The 18,550-nt window shown below is 39.9% G+C and overlaps 1 protein-coding gene across 9 annotated transcripts in view; it reads right to left on the bottom strand.

Moving 5' to 3' along the window:
* The window catches only part of trip12 (thyroid hormone receptor interactor 12), a 210,236-nt gene that overhangs the window by 25,770 nt on the left and 165,916 nt on the right, over positions 1 to 18,550 (bottom strand). For all 9 annotated transcript variants that reach the window (XM_060834486.1, XM_060834487.1, XM_060834484.1 and 6 more), the window contains 8 exons: positions 14,512 to 14,711; positions 13,603 to 13,730; positions 11,371 to 11,522; positions 6,387 to 6,529; positions 5,042 to 5,198; positions 2,497 to 2,595; positions 2,250 to 2,364; positions 598 to 752 (listed from right to left, as the gene is read on the bottom strand). In XM_060834486.1, the coding sequence (XP_060690469.1) occupies positions 598 to 752; positions 2,250 to 2,364; positions 2,497 to 2,595; positions 5,042 to 5,198; positions 6,387 to 6,529; positions 11,371 to 11,522; positions 13,603 to 13,730; positions 14,512 to 14,711 (1,149 nt within the window). The remainder of the gene's footprint in view (positions 1 to 597; positions 753 to 2,249; positions 2,365 to 2,496; positions 2,596 to 5,041; positions 5,199 to 6,386; positions 6,530 to 11,370; positions 11,523 to 13,602; positions 13,731 to 14,511; positions 14,712 to 18,550) is intronic.

Below are 18,550 nucleotides of genomic sequence, written 5' to 3'. Positions count from 1 at the left end.
TTTCAGATTTCCAGTATCTGCAGTTCGTTGTTTTAAGTTTATCCCTATTTTTGATTACTTCATGCAAACTCCTGTGTCCTTCAAAATAACTTTCCTTCCTAACTTTTGTGTCATATGCTGGTTTAGCTACTATGCTTTCACCAGTCTCAGAGTCACTGATTTAAGCCGTTAGCTGTTGGGGCCCCAAGCACAAATTCCTGGACTTCACTCATCACATCCGACAAGATTAATTATGCAAGCTACATGCTGTTAGCTCGTCAATCTTCTATTGATGCTAATATATCACTATACCTTAAGCAATTATTTTCTGCAATTTTCTTTGATATGGGACTAAATCAAATGCCATAATTCCAATTCTATATTAAAGCCAAAGTGAATTGTGTAAGGTAATCTTATCTGGCTATAACAATTACACCTGACAGTTACAGAAAAACAGAAATAGCTTTGTAAAAAACAGTCTCCAGCCTCAATTCCTACATCAGTTTACTGTTGCTTACAGTAGAGTACATTACCAACTTATAAACTTGCACACAATTTGTAATAAGCATTCTCAATTGCTTGCAGATTCATACAGTCATAGTTACCAGTAAAACATACCAATCGAAAGTCCATGATCGCTTTGGCCAAAAACTTGCCCAAAAATCGCAATTTCATTTTCACTTTAGCCACATGTGCCGGCTTTGTATTCCTTCCGAAAGGGACAGGGAAAAGGCCCCGGGGATTATGGATGTATCTGGTCCCTTCTTGGCTACCTGACAGCACAATTAAGGCAGTTAGCTGATGAGCAGTTTTATCCTTGTTCCAAGCAGTTCTGAATAATTGCTTCCACTTTATAATACAACTGGTACTGGCCAAGAAACAGATTTTTTAAAAAAAGGTAGAACCAAAAGAATTCAGTAAAAGTGAAAAGACATAAGGATTACAGTCAGAATCCAGCAGGCTCTGCATACAGCCAGTATTGCACCTCACCAGAATTTAAGCTTTTGTCGAAACGATCATCAGCTTTCAGTTCAAAACCTCAAGTTAATCTGACTACATGGTTACAAGTTATCATGAACACTAATTTTATATTAGCTAGCTGCCAAATGTAAGTTTGAGTTATACCTTGATAGTTGTATAAAGTGCGATGCTGGAAATAGCAAAGCAGGTCAGGCAGCATTCGAGGAGGAGAGTCAACATTGAAGGGTCAACTCGCCTGCTCCTTGGATGTTGCCTGACCTGCTGTGCCTTTTCCAGCGTCACACTATCAATTCCAACTCTCCAGCATCTGCAGTCCTCACCACCTTCTACTTCTGTGAAGTTATTCATTTCAGCTTGGCTAATGCAAGCTGCATTTACTTCATGAAAATTATGTCTTCAAAAGGAAGGAATGAGAATCTGAAAATGGTTATGGTAACACAAAGTATTGTTGAGTAAAAGGTCAGGCACCTAAGGTTTGGAATACCTTGTGTAAATACTTTGCACTGGACCAATTCACAGAACACCAGGTTATATCCAACAGGTTTATATCGGACTATAACCTGGCGTTGTGTGATTTTTAAACTTTGTCCAACCCAATCCAACCCCAACACCTCCACATAATGGCCATTTGGACAGACAGACCGTAATGATGAAATCGATGCAGGCAACTACAGTGCAAGCTACTGTCCAATTACCAGTTAAGACCAGAAACATTTCATAGATCACTTCAGAGAAAACTCAATAGTTTCTGTTGGTTACATCCTCACATTTCAGACTATTTTCAGAATAAAAGTGCATGTATGGAGCAAAAGACCCATTCATTATTCGCCAAAAGCCTCATGTTCATTTAAGCAAAAATGCTGGATTCTGAAAAACCATAATTAAATACCACAAATGCTGGAAACACAAATGCTGGAGACTCAAGTTTCTATCATTTTTATTTTTACTTGCCTTAATTAGCAAACTAGAAATTCTGTTAATGCAATAGTATGGGCAGTTCTTCTATAACAAGACGGTTGCATTCTCGTGCAACCCCACACTTAGAAACAGTGTTGAAAGTATTGGCGATACAAGTTTTGAACGTTTGCGCTTTATAAACAGTGCCCCAACTCGTCAATTGCATTAGAGAATCTAGGTAAACAAAATGTGCTTTATGGCAGAGCGATCTGTAATTCCAAGCTTCACAATATAATCACAACTACTTTTGTTTAAAGTTGAATTCATTACCTGGCAGCAGGTATAAAGGATTTGAGTTTATTATTTTCATAATTTTATTTGACAAATCGTACCTTTAGGATGGGACAGTGTGACTTCATCTCCCCGCCACAGACCCAGATCAGCTCTCTGCAGTTCCTGAGATACAAGTGCATAGAATTCTAATGTTGGACCTAGGCCAGTCCCAACCTAAGGAAGATGTTAGCTGTTTAGTTTTAGAAAGGTTAAAGTGAAGGTTAAGTTATTAACAGGATTAAAATAATTGGGCATAACAATGTACAACAATTATAAATTCCAACAAAATGTGAAGATTAGGCTTACTTCATTTTCATACTGAATCTCCAACATTGCCCTTGAACTTCCTAAATCCTGCATTACTGATTCTGCTTGTTTCAACAACTCTTCCCTGTTTACAGTACGCTGTGTGGGGGGAAATAAAAAGAATTAACACCTTGAATAGAATTCTCTCCTAAGACCTGAAAGAATGATGGTTGTTTAAAGCTCCTTTGTCAATTTTCTAAAGAGATGGATTGAACACTGGGGTAAATTTTTACAAGGATCTTTTTCAAGGAAGCAGCTGAATATTTTGGGAGACCATTTGACATTAGTGCACATTGGCTGAGAATAGGTTTGACTTTGGCTGCAATGTCCAAAAAAGCAGAATCCACAACAATTCCCTTGCATAAATCAAGGGAAATCCAGGCAATTTCACTGTAATTTGTATTAGCCCACAGATTTTGAGATTATTTGAATTTCACAGATAACCAATTCACAGAACATAACAGCGCAGTACAGGTTCTCCGGCCCTCTACATTGCACTGACCATGTCTGAAGCTCATCTAACCTACACTATTCCATTTTCATCCACACATCTATCCAATGACCATTTAAATACCCTTCAAGTTGGCAGATCCACCACTTTAGCAGGCAGTGCGTTTCACCCCCCGACTACTACTCCGATTAAAGAAACTACCTCTGACGTGTCCTATACCTATCACTCCTCAATTTAAAGCCACGTCCTCTCGTGCAAGCCATCACCATACAAGTAAAAAAGCTCCATTCAATTCAATTCAAATTCAATTCAACCCGATCTAACCCTCTGATTATCTTGTATGTCTCAACTGAGTCACCTCTCAACTTTCTTCTCAAATGAAAACAGCCTCAGTTCCCTCAGCCTTTGCTTGTAAGGCCTTCCCTCCATATCAGGCAACATCCTCGTAAATCTCCTCTGAACTCTTTCCAACGCTTCCACATTCTTCCTATAATGCAGTGACCAGACTGTATACAATAATTCATTCTCACACAACCACCAGGTGAGCATTGCTCTGAGAATTATCTCCAAATTGGCACTAGTTAAAACACTTGTTAAATTTCTTCTGAAATGTCATGCATATTTCTACTCTCTCAATGATAGAAAACATCTACGAACTCACCACCACCTTCACTATCCAAGGCTCCACACACACAGCAATTTACCCGCACTTTACTCAGTCTAGTCAACTGCATTCGCTGCTCACAACGTGGTCTCTGCTATACTGGAGGGCTGAAACAGACTGGATGACCACTTTGCAGAACACCCATGTTGTGTCCTCAAAAATGACCATCAGCTACCTGCCATTTCAACAAATTCTGGATTAGTGGTGCTGGAAGAGCACAGCAGTTCAGGAAGCATCCAAAGTGCAGCGAAATCGACGTTTCGGGCAAAAGCTCTTTATCATCCTGATGAAGGGCTTTTGCCCGAAACGTCGATTTCGCTGCACTTTGGATGCTGCCTGAACTGCTGTGCTCTTCCAGCACCACTAATCCAGAATTTCAACAAATCCTTCTTCCCTAGCCAACTTGTGTCTTGGGCGTGCTGCAGTGTTCATGTGGAGATCAGCACAGTCTGCATTATCAGCTTGTCTTTCTCCTGAGCATACTATCATCCATCTTTTGTCTCCCTGTCATTGGTAAAGCTGGAGCGAGGGAGCGAGAATCTAATCACTCGTCTCCTCCACCCACACCTGTTACCACCTTCTCCTAGCTATTATCAGTTCTGAAGGATCACTGGATGTGAAATGTTAATTCTGCTTTCTCTCCACGCTTGTTGCCAGACCAGAGTTTCTCCAACAATTTGGAAAAGGATTACTAGTCTATGGAGGGAGGGGATTATGGGGTGACAAAAAAATTGAAGACGACGACCGAAGTACCAGGGAAAATCCAATAAAGGGTCTACAAAACAAAATCACAAGAAGGTTTTCCCTAATGTGTGAAGAGACCTGCTTTCAAGGCTCATTGAAACAACAAAATTCTAACAGACAAATCCCTGCAGCAGTCACCTACAAGGATTATATTATACTTGCAGAATGTAGCAACTCCAATAATAAAAGTTTCCGTAAATTTTGTTGAATGTCATGCTGAAAAATATCCATTAGAACTTTGTCAAAATTTGTTTTAATACGTTCTGCAGCATGTACATTGCCTCATCAGCACCCAGGTATGTATTAACAGGAGTCAAGTGGGTCATCCTTTGTCACGTTTTAGAAAGCTGACCGATGTTAGCTCTTCTCCCTTCCTGAGCAGAATCACCCCAGAAAACCAGAAACTCGCATTTTTGAAAGTACTTTTCTCCCAAACATTTGCTTCTGATAGCTTTTCAACATCAGTAAAATATTATAGTGAAGCTCTTTCAGTCTAGCATGCCAGTCCAGAACTGAATGCAGGATTGGAATAGCAGAATTAGTCCTTTAGTTTTTTTTTCTACATCTGATTTGAAAACCAATGCAATATTTTTAGAATTACTTGTGTATTTCTAAAACAGCAAGTAGCACGTAGCTGAAGTAATAGTGAAAAACTGCCATGTTAAGCCGCAGTACAGGCAGCTTACCTTTTTCCGATCCAAGCGGGGAGCAACTCTGCTATCTTGCGAATCAGACTGATTGATTTCTGGGTTAGTATCTAGTAATCTCTGCATGGCTCGATCTCGATCAAACGCAGTCACATAGAACAACATTTGCCGTGTGTCGAACGGGAAAAAAAACGGGCTTAAAAACAAACAAGATCATTGGTGACCTGCTTTTAAATTCAGAGAAAAATTACAAGTCATTAATTCTTTACTGCTCTTGTTAAGTCAAACTCAAGACAGGTTATCTTCATCTGGAAGATCATTTACTACTTTTAGCTACCTTTTTTTTAAAACCAGAAACAGGAGATGCCAATGCACTGAAAACCGATTTCAAGTTAAGATGTACTCTGACCATGCAGTTGAAAAACAATGCTGCTAGCGTTAACACATCACATGAGCTGCAATTATTATGGACTGTATAGTTCCCTAAAATGCCTGGTATTAAGTGAAGTCTAGGATATTCTACGAACCACCCGAATATACTGTCTGCTTTCTTGCACAACCTTCAGGAAAGTAACTTGGGAATTCTCCTTAAACTCAGCAAAAAATATTGGATCAACCTTTTAGGGTTCTCCAAGCTTCCTAGTTCTTGGGGAATTGTTGCGATTTCAACTGTACGGACAAGACTATCTAAACTGGAGTTACTCCGTAAAAGCTAAGTAAATGGGGAAAAAAACCCAATGCATAATGTTGATTGTAGCCTTTTTGAAGACAGCAAAGTCTAAGTATGGCTAGGTGCGGCAGACATTTTCTTGCATTACCTTACTCATTGTTTTACAGCTAATAGCCTGCAGATCAATTCTTTTTATTACAGTACTGAACAGTAAAATCTATATTTATACTCGACTATATCATTTTGTCCAAGTATATATGCTGCAAGGGAAATTAGATAATTTGACTCCATCAACATGATTTTAAAAACCATCAACTCAACTTCTCAGCCTTAAGTTCATTCATCTCGTGAACGAATCTTAAGTCAGTCAAAGTCTGGAAAAGTCGAATGACATGCTGGAGCAATGTGATCATCCAGATTACACATCCCCCAACCCACCCATCACTACACGAAGGCATCTTTCCACCTAAACGAACTGTATTATGACTTGCTCCTTTTTACAGTGCTTTCTTCCTGCACCAGCATTATTTTTTTGTTTAAATGAATTGTGCATTCCACATATACTAACAAATTCATGGACAAAGGCTACTACACAAGCATCAAACGAAAATCAGAATTTGAAAATCTTTGTATAAAATGTAGATATCAATTCATTAAACTCTATCGTTAATCTAGCAGCAAAGGAAAAGGAAAGTAATGAGGTTTGTTCCGTACCAGGTCCTTCCTAATTCAGTCAACCAAATTGGTATATTTCCTGTCATAATAACCAGGGGATCCTGAAGTTGACGGTTAGCCTTTGCAGTTAGTTTGCTGTTGATCAATTCATTTGTTGGGATAATCTCTTTACACACTGCATTCTGTAACGAGAAATCAAATTTTTAAAAGTATGTGTACATATGGCATATAGATGCACAACTGAACAAAACTACATGCTCCCAAAAATGATTTTAATACATTACCAGCTTGCACATCATGTATGAGATGCTGAGGGAATGGTGAATATAGCATCTGTTCATCCATTTCTCAAAACAGACCCTTAACTTCCACAACTTAAAATGTTGACTTAATAATTACAAAATTTGAAATTAGAAGATGGACTAATGGTTTGTATGGAAATTGGTTAGAGTGTACACTTACAGAAACTTAGCATGCCAAGTCTGAAACAACATACCAACATTTAACATCACTATGACAAGCAGCATTGCAGAACTATTCCATCATGCTTTAAACAGGATGACTTAGGGGCAAGTCTAATCAAGATAAGAAACAGTGACCTTCAGTTTTTCAATACATAAGGGCAAAAAGAAATCCACTAGCATGTAGAAAAACTCAGTTAATGTACTCCCCAAACATTCACTATTAACCAGTTAGGAAACCCTGGTGAACATCTCAGGTCATTGTGCAAGACACCATAAAAATTAAAGTGCAAGGAATCGCAAGTGAAACTGCTCATAATTGAGACGGAAGGATCTTACGTAATGTTGATTCTTTTTGGGGATGTAGGCATCACTGACAAGGCTCATCACTGGCCTTGAACACACTGGTTTTCCCAAGTAGTTTCAAAGGGCAAAACGTGTAGTGCTGGAAAAGCACAGCCGGTCAGGCAGCATCCCAGGATCAGGAGGGCTTATGCTTGAAATATCGACTCTCCTGCTGCTCTGATGTTGCCTGACCTGCTGTGCTTTGCCAACACCACACATTTTTGATTGATTTCCAGCATGTGCAGTCCTCAACTGCCCTTTGAAATTAGGAGAATGTAAATGATATCTAATTAACTGAACTAACCTCAAATGAAAACAGAAATTGCTAGAGAAATTCAACAGGCCTGGCAGTATCTGAGGAGTGAAAGCAGATTTAACATTTCAGGTCTGACCCTTCATCAGAACCGGATTGACCATCTTTCCCTTAGCAATGCATGCATTCATTCTGATAAAAGGCCACATGATCTAACACTGACTCTGCTTTGTCTCTACAGGTGCTGCTGAGTTTCTGTTTTTGTTTCAGATTTTCAGCGCCTGCAGTGTTCTGGGACGTGCAGGCTAGGTGGATTACCCATGGGAAATGCATGGTTACAGGGAGAGGGTAAAGGAGTTTGGTCTGGATGGGATGGTCTCCAGAGGATCAGTGTGGACTCAATGGGCAGAATAACGTGATTTTATGTAGCCAATGTTGTCTAATCATGGAGGAACATCTAAAGTTGGAAATGGTTTAGATCCAGCTGTCTTTGGGACACATGGCTCAAACTTGTAGCATCACACAAATTCATATATCACATTCCATCCAGTAGTAGCATAGTGTTTTTACTAATAGTACGTTGCCAACAAGCCAAAAAGCCATACTATTGATTACATAAATAAGTAAGCACATGCACATACGAGAAATTGTGTGTATTAATATACAGGGCCTTTTTTTTTTGCAGATATACATCGTATGTACGTGTTCTCTTTCTACAACTGAACAACAGGTTCCTTTTCTCTGGTTCATTGGCAGTACGTCAACCAAAGTCAAACCACTTGATTTAAACAAAGCACAGCAGTTAACTGCCAGTCATCATCTAGCAGGTGCATTTATAATGGTAACACTGCTCCCAGAATCCACATGCTATCTAACCAGCAGTCTTCTGATCCAGTAAAAAAGTTTTCCTTTACGCTAATATATTTGCAAATGTTCTAAGTGGTGCAAAATTAAAATTTTGACTGACCAGTTTGCTGTTTTTGGACAAAGTGAGGATAGTTAGGGAATATTGCCATAACCCAATAGTCATCAATACGTTAAAGCATGGAGGGCAATTCGGCAGAGGGAAGGTAATATTGGCAAAACATCTTTGTTTACACCTTTAGTGGGTATGCTGAGTTTTCAACCAGGTATGATAGATTCAGGATTTAAATGTTGGGCAGTTAGGGGGTATATCTTGCATGGGTGATTTATTTGAGGGAGATGTAATGATGTCCTTCGATCAGTTAGTACGGAAGTACAAGTTACCTAATAGAGACCTCTTTCGTTTTTTTCAAGTTAGGGATTTTATTCAAAAAAAACCCACACTTGACTGATCCCTACAAATCTGACATAGAAAGAGGGGTACTAAGGGCTAAGACTACACTCTATGTCAGTACTCTATATCACCAATTGGGGGGGGTGTCACCTCAGATGAGTCTGATCGACTCTGCAAGATGTGGGAAAGAGAGCTGGGTGTTGAAGTTTCTTCAGAGGCATGGGAAGATATTTGGGAGAATGCAAGGAAGATATCAATTGCAATAGGACTCATGCTTTACAGTTGAAGATTCTCCACAGGGTCCACTTAGCCCCAGACCGTTTGTCAAAATTTAAACCAGGGGTATCTTCAGCATGCCCCAAGTGCAGGGTCTGTACGGGTACTCTTACCCATTGTCTTTGGTCTTGTGACAGGATTCAAACATATTGGAGCCCTGTGGTGGGTGCAATGGAGAGGATTTTAGGTGTAGGGGTGGAGAAGGACCCTATTTCACTCCTTTGGGTCTACCCATTGCATTTCCTGCAGACCGCATAAGGAAAAACTTTTCAACATTCTTACATTCTGTGCAAGGAAGAATATCTTGCTAGCTTGGATATCAGAAAACCCCGCAGGCCTGTCAGGTTGGCGGAAGATTGTTATGATCCCCCAGATTTTCTCACAAATGTGGTACACCACAAAACTGAGAATTTTTACAAGACATGGCAACCCTTTTTGAAATACCTGGACACAGGTTTATCTGCCACACTAACAAGGGCTTTTATATAGCCGCAACAATTGTGTTTCATGAGTCCAATATCCAGGGAGGAGGAACTCTGAATGTACGAGTGTCTTGTTTGGCACGGCTGAGTTATTACTATTTATTGGTTTGTTGTAAGGTATTTATTTAGTTAGTTAAGTAGCTAGTTTAGTTTTTTTTTAATTTTATACTTCTCTATATATGTTTATACATTGATATAGGAGGGTGGGTCGGGGAATTTTTTTGGGATTTAGTTTTGTACTATTTTGAAATGCATTGTTTTGTATTTATTGTAATACTTAAAACTATTTTTTTCTTAATAAAAATATACTATAACAAAAGTTTTGACAAAATGCCTTTTCTCAAACAACACTCAAAATAAATCTCCTTTCAGAAACAAAAAATACAACAGCAGCAAATCCTGAGCATTGCACAGTCAGGACCTTTATGCAGTACCAAATAAAATGCAGCTTAAACAAAATAATTGTTTTGGCTATACAACACTTCACAAGATGTGAGGGGCAAAATTTGAAATATCAAATTCCTTTGTCAGTTAAGGACCTCTGGGACGCCCTGACCAACCAATCCAACCATCCCGTGGCTCAACACTAACTCTCCCTCCCACTCCACCGAGGACATGCAGGTCCTTGGGCTCCTCCACCGGCAGAACATAACAACACGACGGTTGGAGGAAGAGCGCCTCATCTTCCGCCTGGGAACCCTCCAACCACAAGGGATGAACTCAGATTTCTCCAGTTTCCTCATTTCCCCTCCCCCCACCTTGTCTCAGTCGGTTCCCTCAACTCAGCACCGCCCTCCTAACCTGCAATCTTCTTCCTGACCTCTCCGCCCCCACCCCACTCCGGCCTATCACCCGCACCTTCACCTCCTTCCACCTATCACATCTCCATCGCCCCTCCCCCAAGTCCCTCCTCCCTACCTTTTATCTTAGCCAGCCTGGCACACTCTCCTCATTCCTGATGAAGGGCTCTGGCCCGAAACGTCGAATTTCCTGTTCCTTGGATGCTGCCTAACCTGCTGTGCTTTAACCAGCAACACATTTTCAGCTCTGATCTCCAGCATCTGCAGACCTCACTTTTTACTTAAGTCCTTCAGACACCCAATACAGTGAAAGGCACTATATAAATGCAAGTCTGGATATTAAGTATAACAATCAACAAGGCAGGAAATAGCGAATCAAAGTAACAATTGAAACATTAAGCACAGGTAACTTCCATTAGGATTGGCATGCCTGGTTCTTCACTGACAACCCAAAAATAAAAGCTTTTTCTCACACTCTCAACTCATAACTCTATTGGCTTAAATGATTAAATATTGAAATGAACAATACATAATTGTTCTGCTTCATTCAGCAGCTGTTTGCAAAATATCTTTGTGCTGTCTTCAACTAATTTAAATTAATGATGCTCACTGACTCCATTGTATAAAAGTGGAATGGGGAGGAAGCAGTAAAACAAAGCATCATATAAATGGGGTGGCTCAGTGGTTAGCACTGCTGCGTCTCAGCGCCAGGGACATTGGCTCAATTCCAGCCTCAGGCGACTGTGAAGTTTACACATTCTCCCAGTGTCTGCATGGGTTTCCTCTGGATGCTCCAGTTTCCCCCCACAGTCCAAAGATAGGCAGGTCAGGTGAATTGGCCATTCTAATTTGCCCACAGTGTTAGGTGCAAGAGTCTGGGGGAAATGGGTCTTGGTGGTTTACTCTTCGGAGGGTGGGTGTGGACTTGTTGGGCCGAAGGGCCTGTTTCCACACTGTAGGGGAATCTAATCATAAATGGATTTAGAACATTCCAACTCCTACATTTTAAAGGAAAGTTGACATACAAAAGCCAACCCAAGATTATGAGCCAATGTCAGAATTATTGACCAAGTTTTCAAAGGTAATTAGATTTCTGTTACAAATATTTGTAGGTATCCATTTTCTAGATGTCATCTTGCAGTACTCACATTATACAGGTAATACCAGTATCTACTAATAGCATGAAGCACTCTCAGAAGCAGAATCACATCAAGAGATGGGTCCTCAAACGTGATCCCATCTGGAGGACCTGAAAGAAGGTATGTCTCCAAAGGATTTCCAACTGGAGGGCACACACCATCTAGGATTTAAGAAAAGATTTATAGTTAAATGCCTTTCTGGATCATTTAAGTTTCACGGAACTTTACACAATCTGCTGCCTTGCTTATGTAATAACACATTACATATAATAAAATTATATACAATGGGTTGAGCAAAGTGAGAATGAAAAATGCTGATCAAGTTTTAATCCTTTAGCAATGGAGGTAAGAGGAGAGATCAAGTATTAAAAAGACTAGCAAAAAAAAAACAAACTGAATGGAACACTTCCAATCGAACGAAAGAAACAATTACTATGGGCAAAATCACTGGGATGACAGGAGAATCTAATTTGAGAGTACAAAGTGGAAGTGATAATTGACATGCACAAGGTAGAACAGGATGTGGAACATTGTTGGGTAACAATTGGAAAGTGTTTAGTCCTTGAAAGAATCAGAACTCAATTGCTGGGGCATGACTAAACTATCACAGAAAGTTAAAGGAGATAACAAGGGATCAGATCTTCAACCAAAAGTCGAAGAAACGTTTGCAAGCTCACTGCCCTATCACTTCCAAAATTCCACCAGAAAACCATTTAAAAAGCACTTCCTAAAATTACACCAAAACTTATAATATTGTCAGGATATGGCTATTTAACTTGCAAAACAGCACAAATGAATTGTTCACCAAAACAGAATTACAGGTGGTTTAAAGCTTAGTTCTGTTTAGTTGCTTCAGATTTACCTCACTTTTGTAATCTTCCTCTCTATCTGCAACTTCACAATAACTGTACCTTATATAGTCCTTTGGAAGCTTTCAAAGCAACACTGTCACAGTATGAACACAGCCAATAACTGGCTGGACTTCATGCATTGAATGATGTGAACATAGGTTCAACTATTTAAAAAAGAGGGAAGAGGCCTGAGGGAGGGAACTAAAATGCCAGTCAACTGCACACAGATAGTCAGCAATATGCTAGCATCTATTATTAGGCATTTGATTAATAGAACACTGAGAAATCTGCAATTATACAGTGTTAGCATGGATTCATGAACGGGAAATCATGTTTGACAAACCTAGGTGCTGTTTTTACATTTTAAGAAACAAATAATACCAATGGTAGAGAACCAATAAATCTAGTGTATTTGGATTATCGAAAAAATAATAACCAGGCGCCAAACAAAAATGATTTGAAATAGAGCTCATGGAATGAGGGGTAACGTATCAACACAAAAGGATTAGAAAACACGGATCATTTTATCAGTTGCTGAGTGATGACTAGTGTGACACCGCAACGATTAGTACAGTGGAACCTTTATTATCCAGCATTCGACTATCCAAATTTTACTTCACGGCAAAATCGCAAGGCCCTGATGCTTTGGCTAAACTGTGCTATATAGCATTCCAATATCCGAAAAAATACCCCCCCACCCCACCCCCCAATGTCGTTTGGATAATCAAGGTTTCTCGGTATTTGGGTCTTAATTTGCAATCAGTATCAATGATTTAAACAAGGGGACTAATACATCAACAACAATCTGGAAAAGTCAGGTGCAAAAGTGAGGACAGAGACAGAGACAGGGACAGAGACAGTCTGCAAATGAATATAAACAGGTTCAGTAGACAAGAATACAACAGCTGGAATGCAATATGGACAACTGTGAAGTTATCCATATTAACAGGAAAAACATAGCCTTGTAGAAACTGCAACAAAAGTTTACTAAGGAGCTTCCTTGGATAAAATAACTGACTTAAATGAAGATCAACAGACTGAAGTACTCCCTGAAATCCAGAAGTGATGAGTGATTTCACAAAGTTTTTTTTTAAAATGAACAAGTGCTTCTAACTAGAACCAGAGTCACTGCTTCAGAATAAGAGGTGAGCCATTTCACACTGAGTAGAGCAGAACATCATTACGCTAGATTTTTGGAATTTTTCTGAGGGCTGGGGATATTCAGACTCTGAACACATTCAAACAAAAAAAAGTCAGATTATAGAATGAGATAATAATGCAGGGATAAGTGAAATGGAGGTCAGAGATCTGGCATTATTGCCTGGATGGTGGAACACATTCAAAGGGCTCATTTCAGTCCCCACTATGATCTTGCACCCAAAGCACTCACCATGCCACAGCTCATCATGTTTCCTTGCGTTTCTCGGGGAGGTTTTGGTGGGTGCAGTCTGAGCTCGCCCTCGCTTTCCACCAACTGTGTCTTTAGTTCCTTCCTCCTCTTCTCGAACAGGCTTATACCTGTTGCATACAAATTCAATAATGCTCTCAGTTACTCTTCATATTATGATTTGTGATCTAGATTTGTAGAAGTCAAAAGCAGCAATGGCAAGAATTAAAGTTTCATTTGCTGAGAAAATGCTGCAAATACAACTACCCCAAACCCAGCAGGTTTGGTACATCTTTCAAGCAGAGAGTGACAATGACCATTGAACCTGGTGTCCTTTCAACATTTCGGAAAAGAATTCATGAAATCAAAATGTTCACCACTTCTCTCCCTATTGATGCTGCCAGACCTCCTGAATATTTCCAGCATCTGCAATATTTTCCACTTGGATTGGAGGAATTACAGGCATAAGCCCCACACTAGAAGGTATCCACAAACCAGTGGATTTGTGGATCACTCAAAGATGTTATTTAAGAGCTAGAAATTATTGCAACTGTTTTTAGATTATTGAAAGTTTTGACTGAGTTAATGATGCGTTTAATGCTTTAAAATTACTGGTTGTCTAAAACAAAAAACAAGTTGCCAGAAAAACTCTACAGTCTGGCAGGATCTATGGAGAAGTCAGAGCTAATGTTTCAAGTCCAGTGACCCTTCTTCAGAAGGTTGTCTGTCTAATGTTGGTTACGAAAACATTTATTGCATGCTTTTTGCTAGAACAGCAACAAAAACTACAGAAAGCTATGGGCCAATGCTTATCTTTTCAGTTTTCTTAAATGCTGCAGAGCAATAGGAATCAGCAGGCAAGTTTTTAAAAACAAGTTCAGTGAAGCTTTATTGGAAGTGTTGAATACATACCATATCGTATGCGTCTTAGTCCATATTCCTGCCCTCCCTAATGGGTTACTTTCATCATCCGTGGACTCCCTTTCATCATCAGCTTGCACACTGAACTGCCTGACAGCTTGGTAAACAGTCATGTTGTAAGGCAGCAAGTGATCTCCTATGTAAAACTGTAGTCTATGCCTTACACTTCCTGAATTCAAGAACTGGGCAGCCTAAAGAGAACACAAAACAGAACAGTCAGAAATCAACTCCTATGAGCAAGTATTCCAGAATATTAAAGAAAAAAGATCTGTTTCAATACTCAATTACCAAAACGAGTTGTCATGAATTAAATCAGTAAAAATATACGGCTCAGAAACTGGTTTCATTTTTATCAAATATTAAACTGATGATGTTGGGGTGAATTTACCGTTCAGTCTGTAGTTGAACTCAGGGCCTCAAGTAGGATTTCCAACAATGAAGTAAACATTAAATAGTCTATTTGGGTAGAGTGCTAGCAAGTTTTGAGAAGATTTGAAGCTCAGGTTAAGGTTCATTTCCAGACATTTCGTCGTCCTGCTGGGTAAGATCTTCAGTCGGCCTCCGGGCGAAGCACTGTTGATGATTCCTGCTGTCTATTTCCTGTGATGTCATTACCACAGGAAGTGACATCACCAAACCCAAGAAAACCCAAACATATAAATAGAAAGCAGGAATCATCAACAGTACTATGCCTGGAAGCCCACTGAAGATGTTACCTCGTAGGGTGACAAAACATTTGGAAATGAACTTTCCAGCTCAGCCAGCAAACCTACGTCCAGAGTTTATAGACAGAGTACCTGACAATTAATTTCATATAATGGAGGCAAGATTAATAGATTGCAACAAGGCATGGCTACCAACTCTGAAGATGGGATCAAGGCTACACTGGTTAGGTTGCCTGTAGCAGAAGTATTGCACACATACAGCAGGCTCATTTCCAAAGTAGCTGAAGTACTTCATGTCCACTTGGAGTCAAGATACTCTTATCTATAAAGTGCTTTATTTCTGTTCTGTGGGCTCTCGAAGTTGAATCAGACACTTTTTTCTTTAAAAAAAAGTGCATTTCTGATCAGCCTTTTCTTACAAGTACATTGAATTTGCGACAAAAAGGTAGTGGCATCCTATGAATAAGCAGGGACACAAAATTAGAGAAGCTGACACAAAGTTCGAGTAAAACAATGGCATGTTGATTTCAATTCAGATCAAAATATTCTTTTGAATGGTGAAAATTTGGGAGCAGCAGAGATCTAAATTAATTTGGAGGTCCATGTATGCAGATCACCAAAATATTATTCAGATACGAAATAATCAAAAAGTTAATGGAACATTAGCCTTTATTCTTAAATAGCTAGCAAAAAATTAGCAGGTTTAGAACAACTATATAAATCCCTGGTCATTTGAATACAGTGCAGAGCTCTGGGCAGCATGAGCAGGAAAGATACCCAAGAACCTTAGTGTTGTGAAAATTCATAGATGGGTCACCAAAGCTTATATTACAAGAACATAAAGGGGGCTTGTGATCCCTGAGACAGAAAGTTAAGCAGTGAGTTGATTGAAATTTAGAACTTTGGTAGGACAGTCAAAGGAGCAGAATCAAAACTGGCCAAGCTATTCAGGAGAGCAAGGAGACGACATTTCACACACAGGATGTGAGGGGGTTGCGTTATTATCTCAGCTGATGGTAATAAAGAAGGAGCCAGATCCCAGAATGAAACCTAGCTTGATAGATCTTGAGCTGAACTTTGCAGTTTGTTAATGTGATGGTTAAGAACGGGAAGAGGACAAAAACCAGAGAGAGCAAGCGCGTGCATGGTGGTGGCTCGGGGGCAGGGAAGAAAACAGAATTTGCAAGCTGTCGTCTTAAAGGAAATTCACTTGCCTCAGCTTTTTAAAATTGTTAGTTAACTAAAGCTTTCCACTTGCCTTCTCTTGGAATGTTGAGAGATTTTCTTTAAAAAAGGATTCCTTTCAGAGCCTATCTGGTATTAAACCTCTCAATTCTCAGGTCTAACAACTTCTGTCTAAGCTCAGCAATTGCCCCAAATGTAACTGCAAAACATTTGTTCCTCTGTTGGAAAAAAAATGTTCTCTTCTAATGGAACTCTGTCCTAAAATGGAGACTTTGAACCATGTTTTCTGAAGCCAATACCTATTTTATTACCTTTGCTGTTAACTCTCCCCATGATAAATTAAATTGTATGAACATTTTATTCATTAACAGTACAGGTGTTCTCCCAGACATATCACTGCATTCACATGCTTCCTTGCAACTCATGGTATGTAGGTCATAGTTTTAAATTGACTAACATTTTCAAGAAAGTTGACCTACATCCACCTGCTTGAATTTTGCAATGCAAAATCGAAAGGTACAACATTTTGTGCACATTTATGAAGTGAAAAACTCTCTCCCTAAAAAGCAGACACTAGCTTAAACTTGAGATCTAAAGGGTTTTGCTAGCCAGAGGTCAGAGGTCAAGGCAGATGGATGCCATTACAGCTGAGGTCAGCCATCATCTGAAAGGCAGACCAAGTTTAAGGGGCTAAATGACTTACTCTTGTTCTTATTTTGGTCATGCCAAAATATAAAGCAACTGACATTTTAATAGAAACAACAGGAGCAAGGACACAAGGACCAATCTGAAAAGGCTAATTTGCAGACAGATGAAAAGCGAAGGTAAACAATTTAAGAAAATCCAGGCAACGTAGCTTGGATATTGCATAAAACTGGAAGCACACTGAAGCATATCGCATACTATTCCCTCCTTCATGGTCCCATAACATTGAAATTGCACCACCTTGTGCTGAAGCATCATACTGCAGATATATTTCAACATTTGGTTATAAAAGCCTGTGCCATACTCTGGCATTAGGCAAACCAGCTACAAGAAACACAATGGGAAGAGAACTTCTGCTTCTGATGCTCCAACCCTATTCCTGAACAATGGGAATCTGGATTGGTAATAGCTAGATTTTACCAAATTAAAATAACCAGGGACTAAACATTTCAAGACTATTTAATTCTGGGGAAATTGACATGAACCCAGTAATAAGATTATGATAAATTCTCCAAACGTACCAAATATGGCAAGTCCCTACTAACTTGTTAGCTTCAATGTTGATTAATTCCTCGGGGTAGCATCCTAGGTAGCTCAATCATCTTGAGCAGTTTCACAAATGACCATCCCTCCATCATAAGGTTGGGGTGAGGCTATTTGATGATGATTGCACAATGGTCGATACCATCAGTGATGCCTCAGATACGGAAGCAGTAAGCATCCATGTGTAACAAGGCCTCGAAGACATCATTCTTAGTTCAAAGTTTGGGAGAAGATTTGTAGCTCGGGTGCTCGTTGTTGTGGTTCTGTTTGCCGAGATGGGAATTTGTGTTGCAAACGTTTCGTCCCCTGTCTAGGTGACATCCTCAGTGCTTGGGAGCCTCCTGTGAAGTGCTTCTGTGATGCTTTCTCCAGCATTTATAGTGGCTTGTCTCTGCCACTTCCGGTTGTCAGTTCCAGCTGTCCGCTGCAGTGGCCGGTATATTGGGTCCAGGTCGATGTATTTGTTGATAGAATCTGTGGATGAGTGCCATGCCTCTAGGAATTCCCTGGCTGTTCTCTGTTTGGCTTGCCCTATAATAGTAGTGTTGTCCCAGTCGAATTCATGTTGCTTGTCATCTGCATGTGTGACTACTAAGGATAGCTGGTCGTGTCGTTTCATGGCTAGTTGGTGTTCATAGATGCGGGTCGTGAGCTGTCTTCCTCTTTGTCATATGTCGCATTTTGTGCAGACCTTGCATGGGATTTTGTACTCTACATTGGTTTTGCTCATGCCGGGTATCGGGTCCTTTGTCCTGGTGAGTTGTCGTCTGAGCGTGGCTGTTGGTTTGTGTGCTGTTATGAGTCCTAGTGGTCGCAGCAGTCTGGCTGTCAGTTCGGAAATGCTCTTGATGTATGGTAGTGTGGCTAGTCCTTTGGGCTGTGGCATGTCCTTGTTCCATCGTCTTTCCCTTAGGCATCTGTTGATGAAATTG

This window comes from Hemiscyllium ocellatum, chromosome 13 (assembly GCF_020745735.1).
Source record: "Hemiscyllium ocellatum isolate sHemOce1 chromosome 13, sHemOce1.pat.X.cur, whole genome shotgun sequence".
Classification (NCBI taxonomy): domain Eukaryota; kingdom Metazoa; phylum Chordata; class Chondrichthyes; order Orectolobiformes; family Hemiscylliidae; genus Hemiscyllium; species Hemiscyllium ocellatum.
Note: the sequence above shows the minus strand (reverse complement) of the source record. Positions and strands in the feature narration are given on the sequence as shown.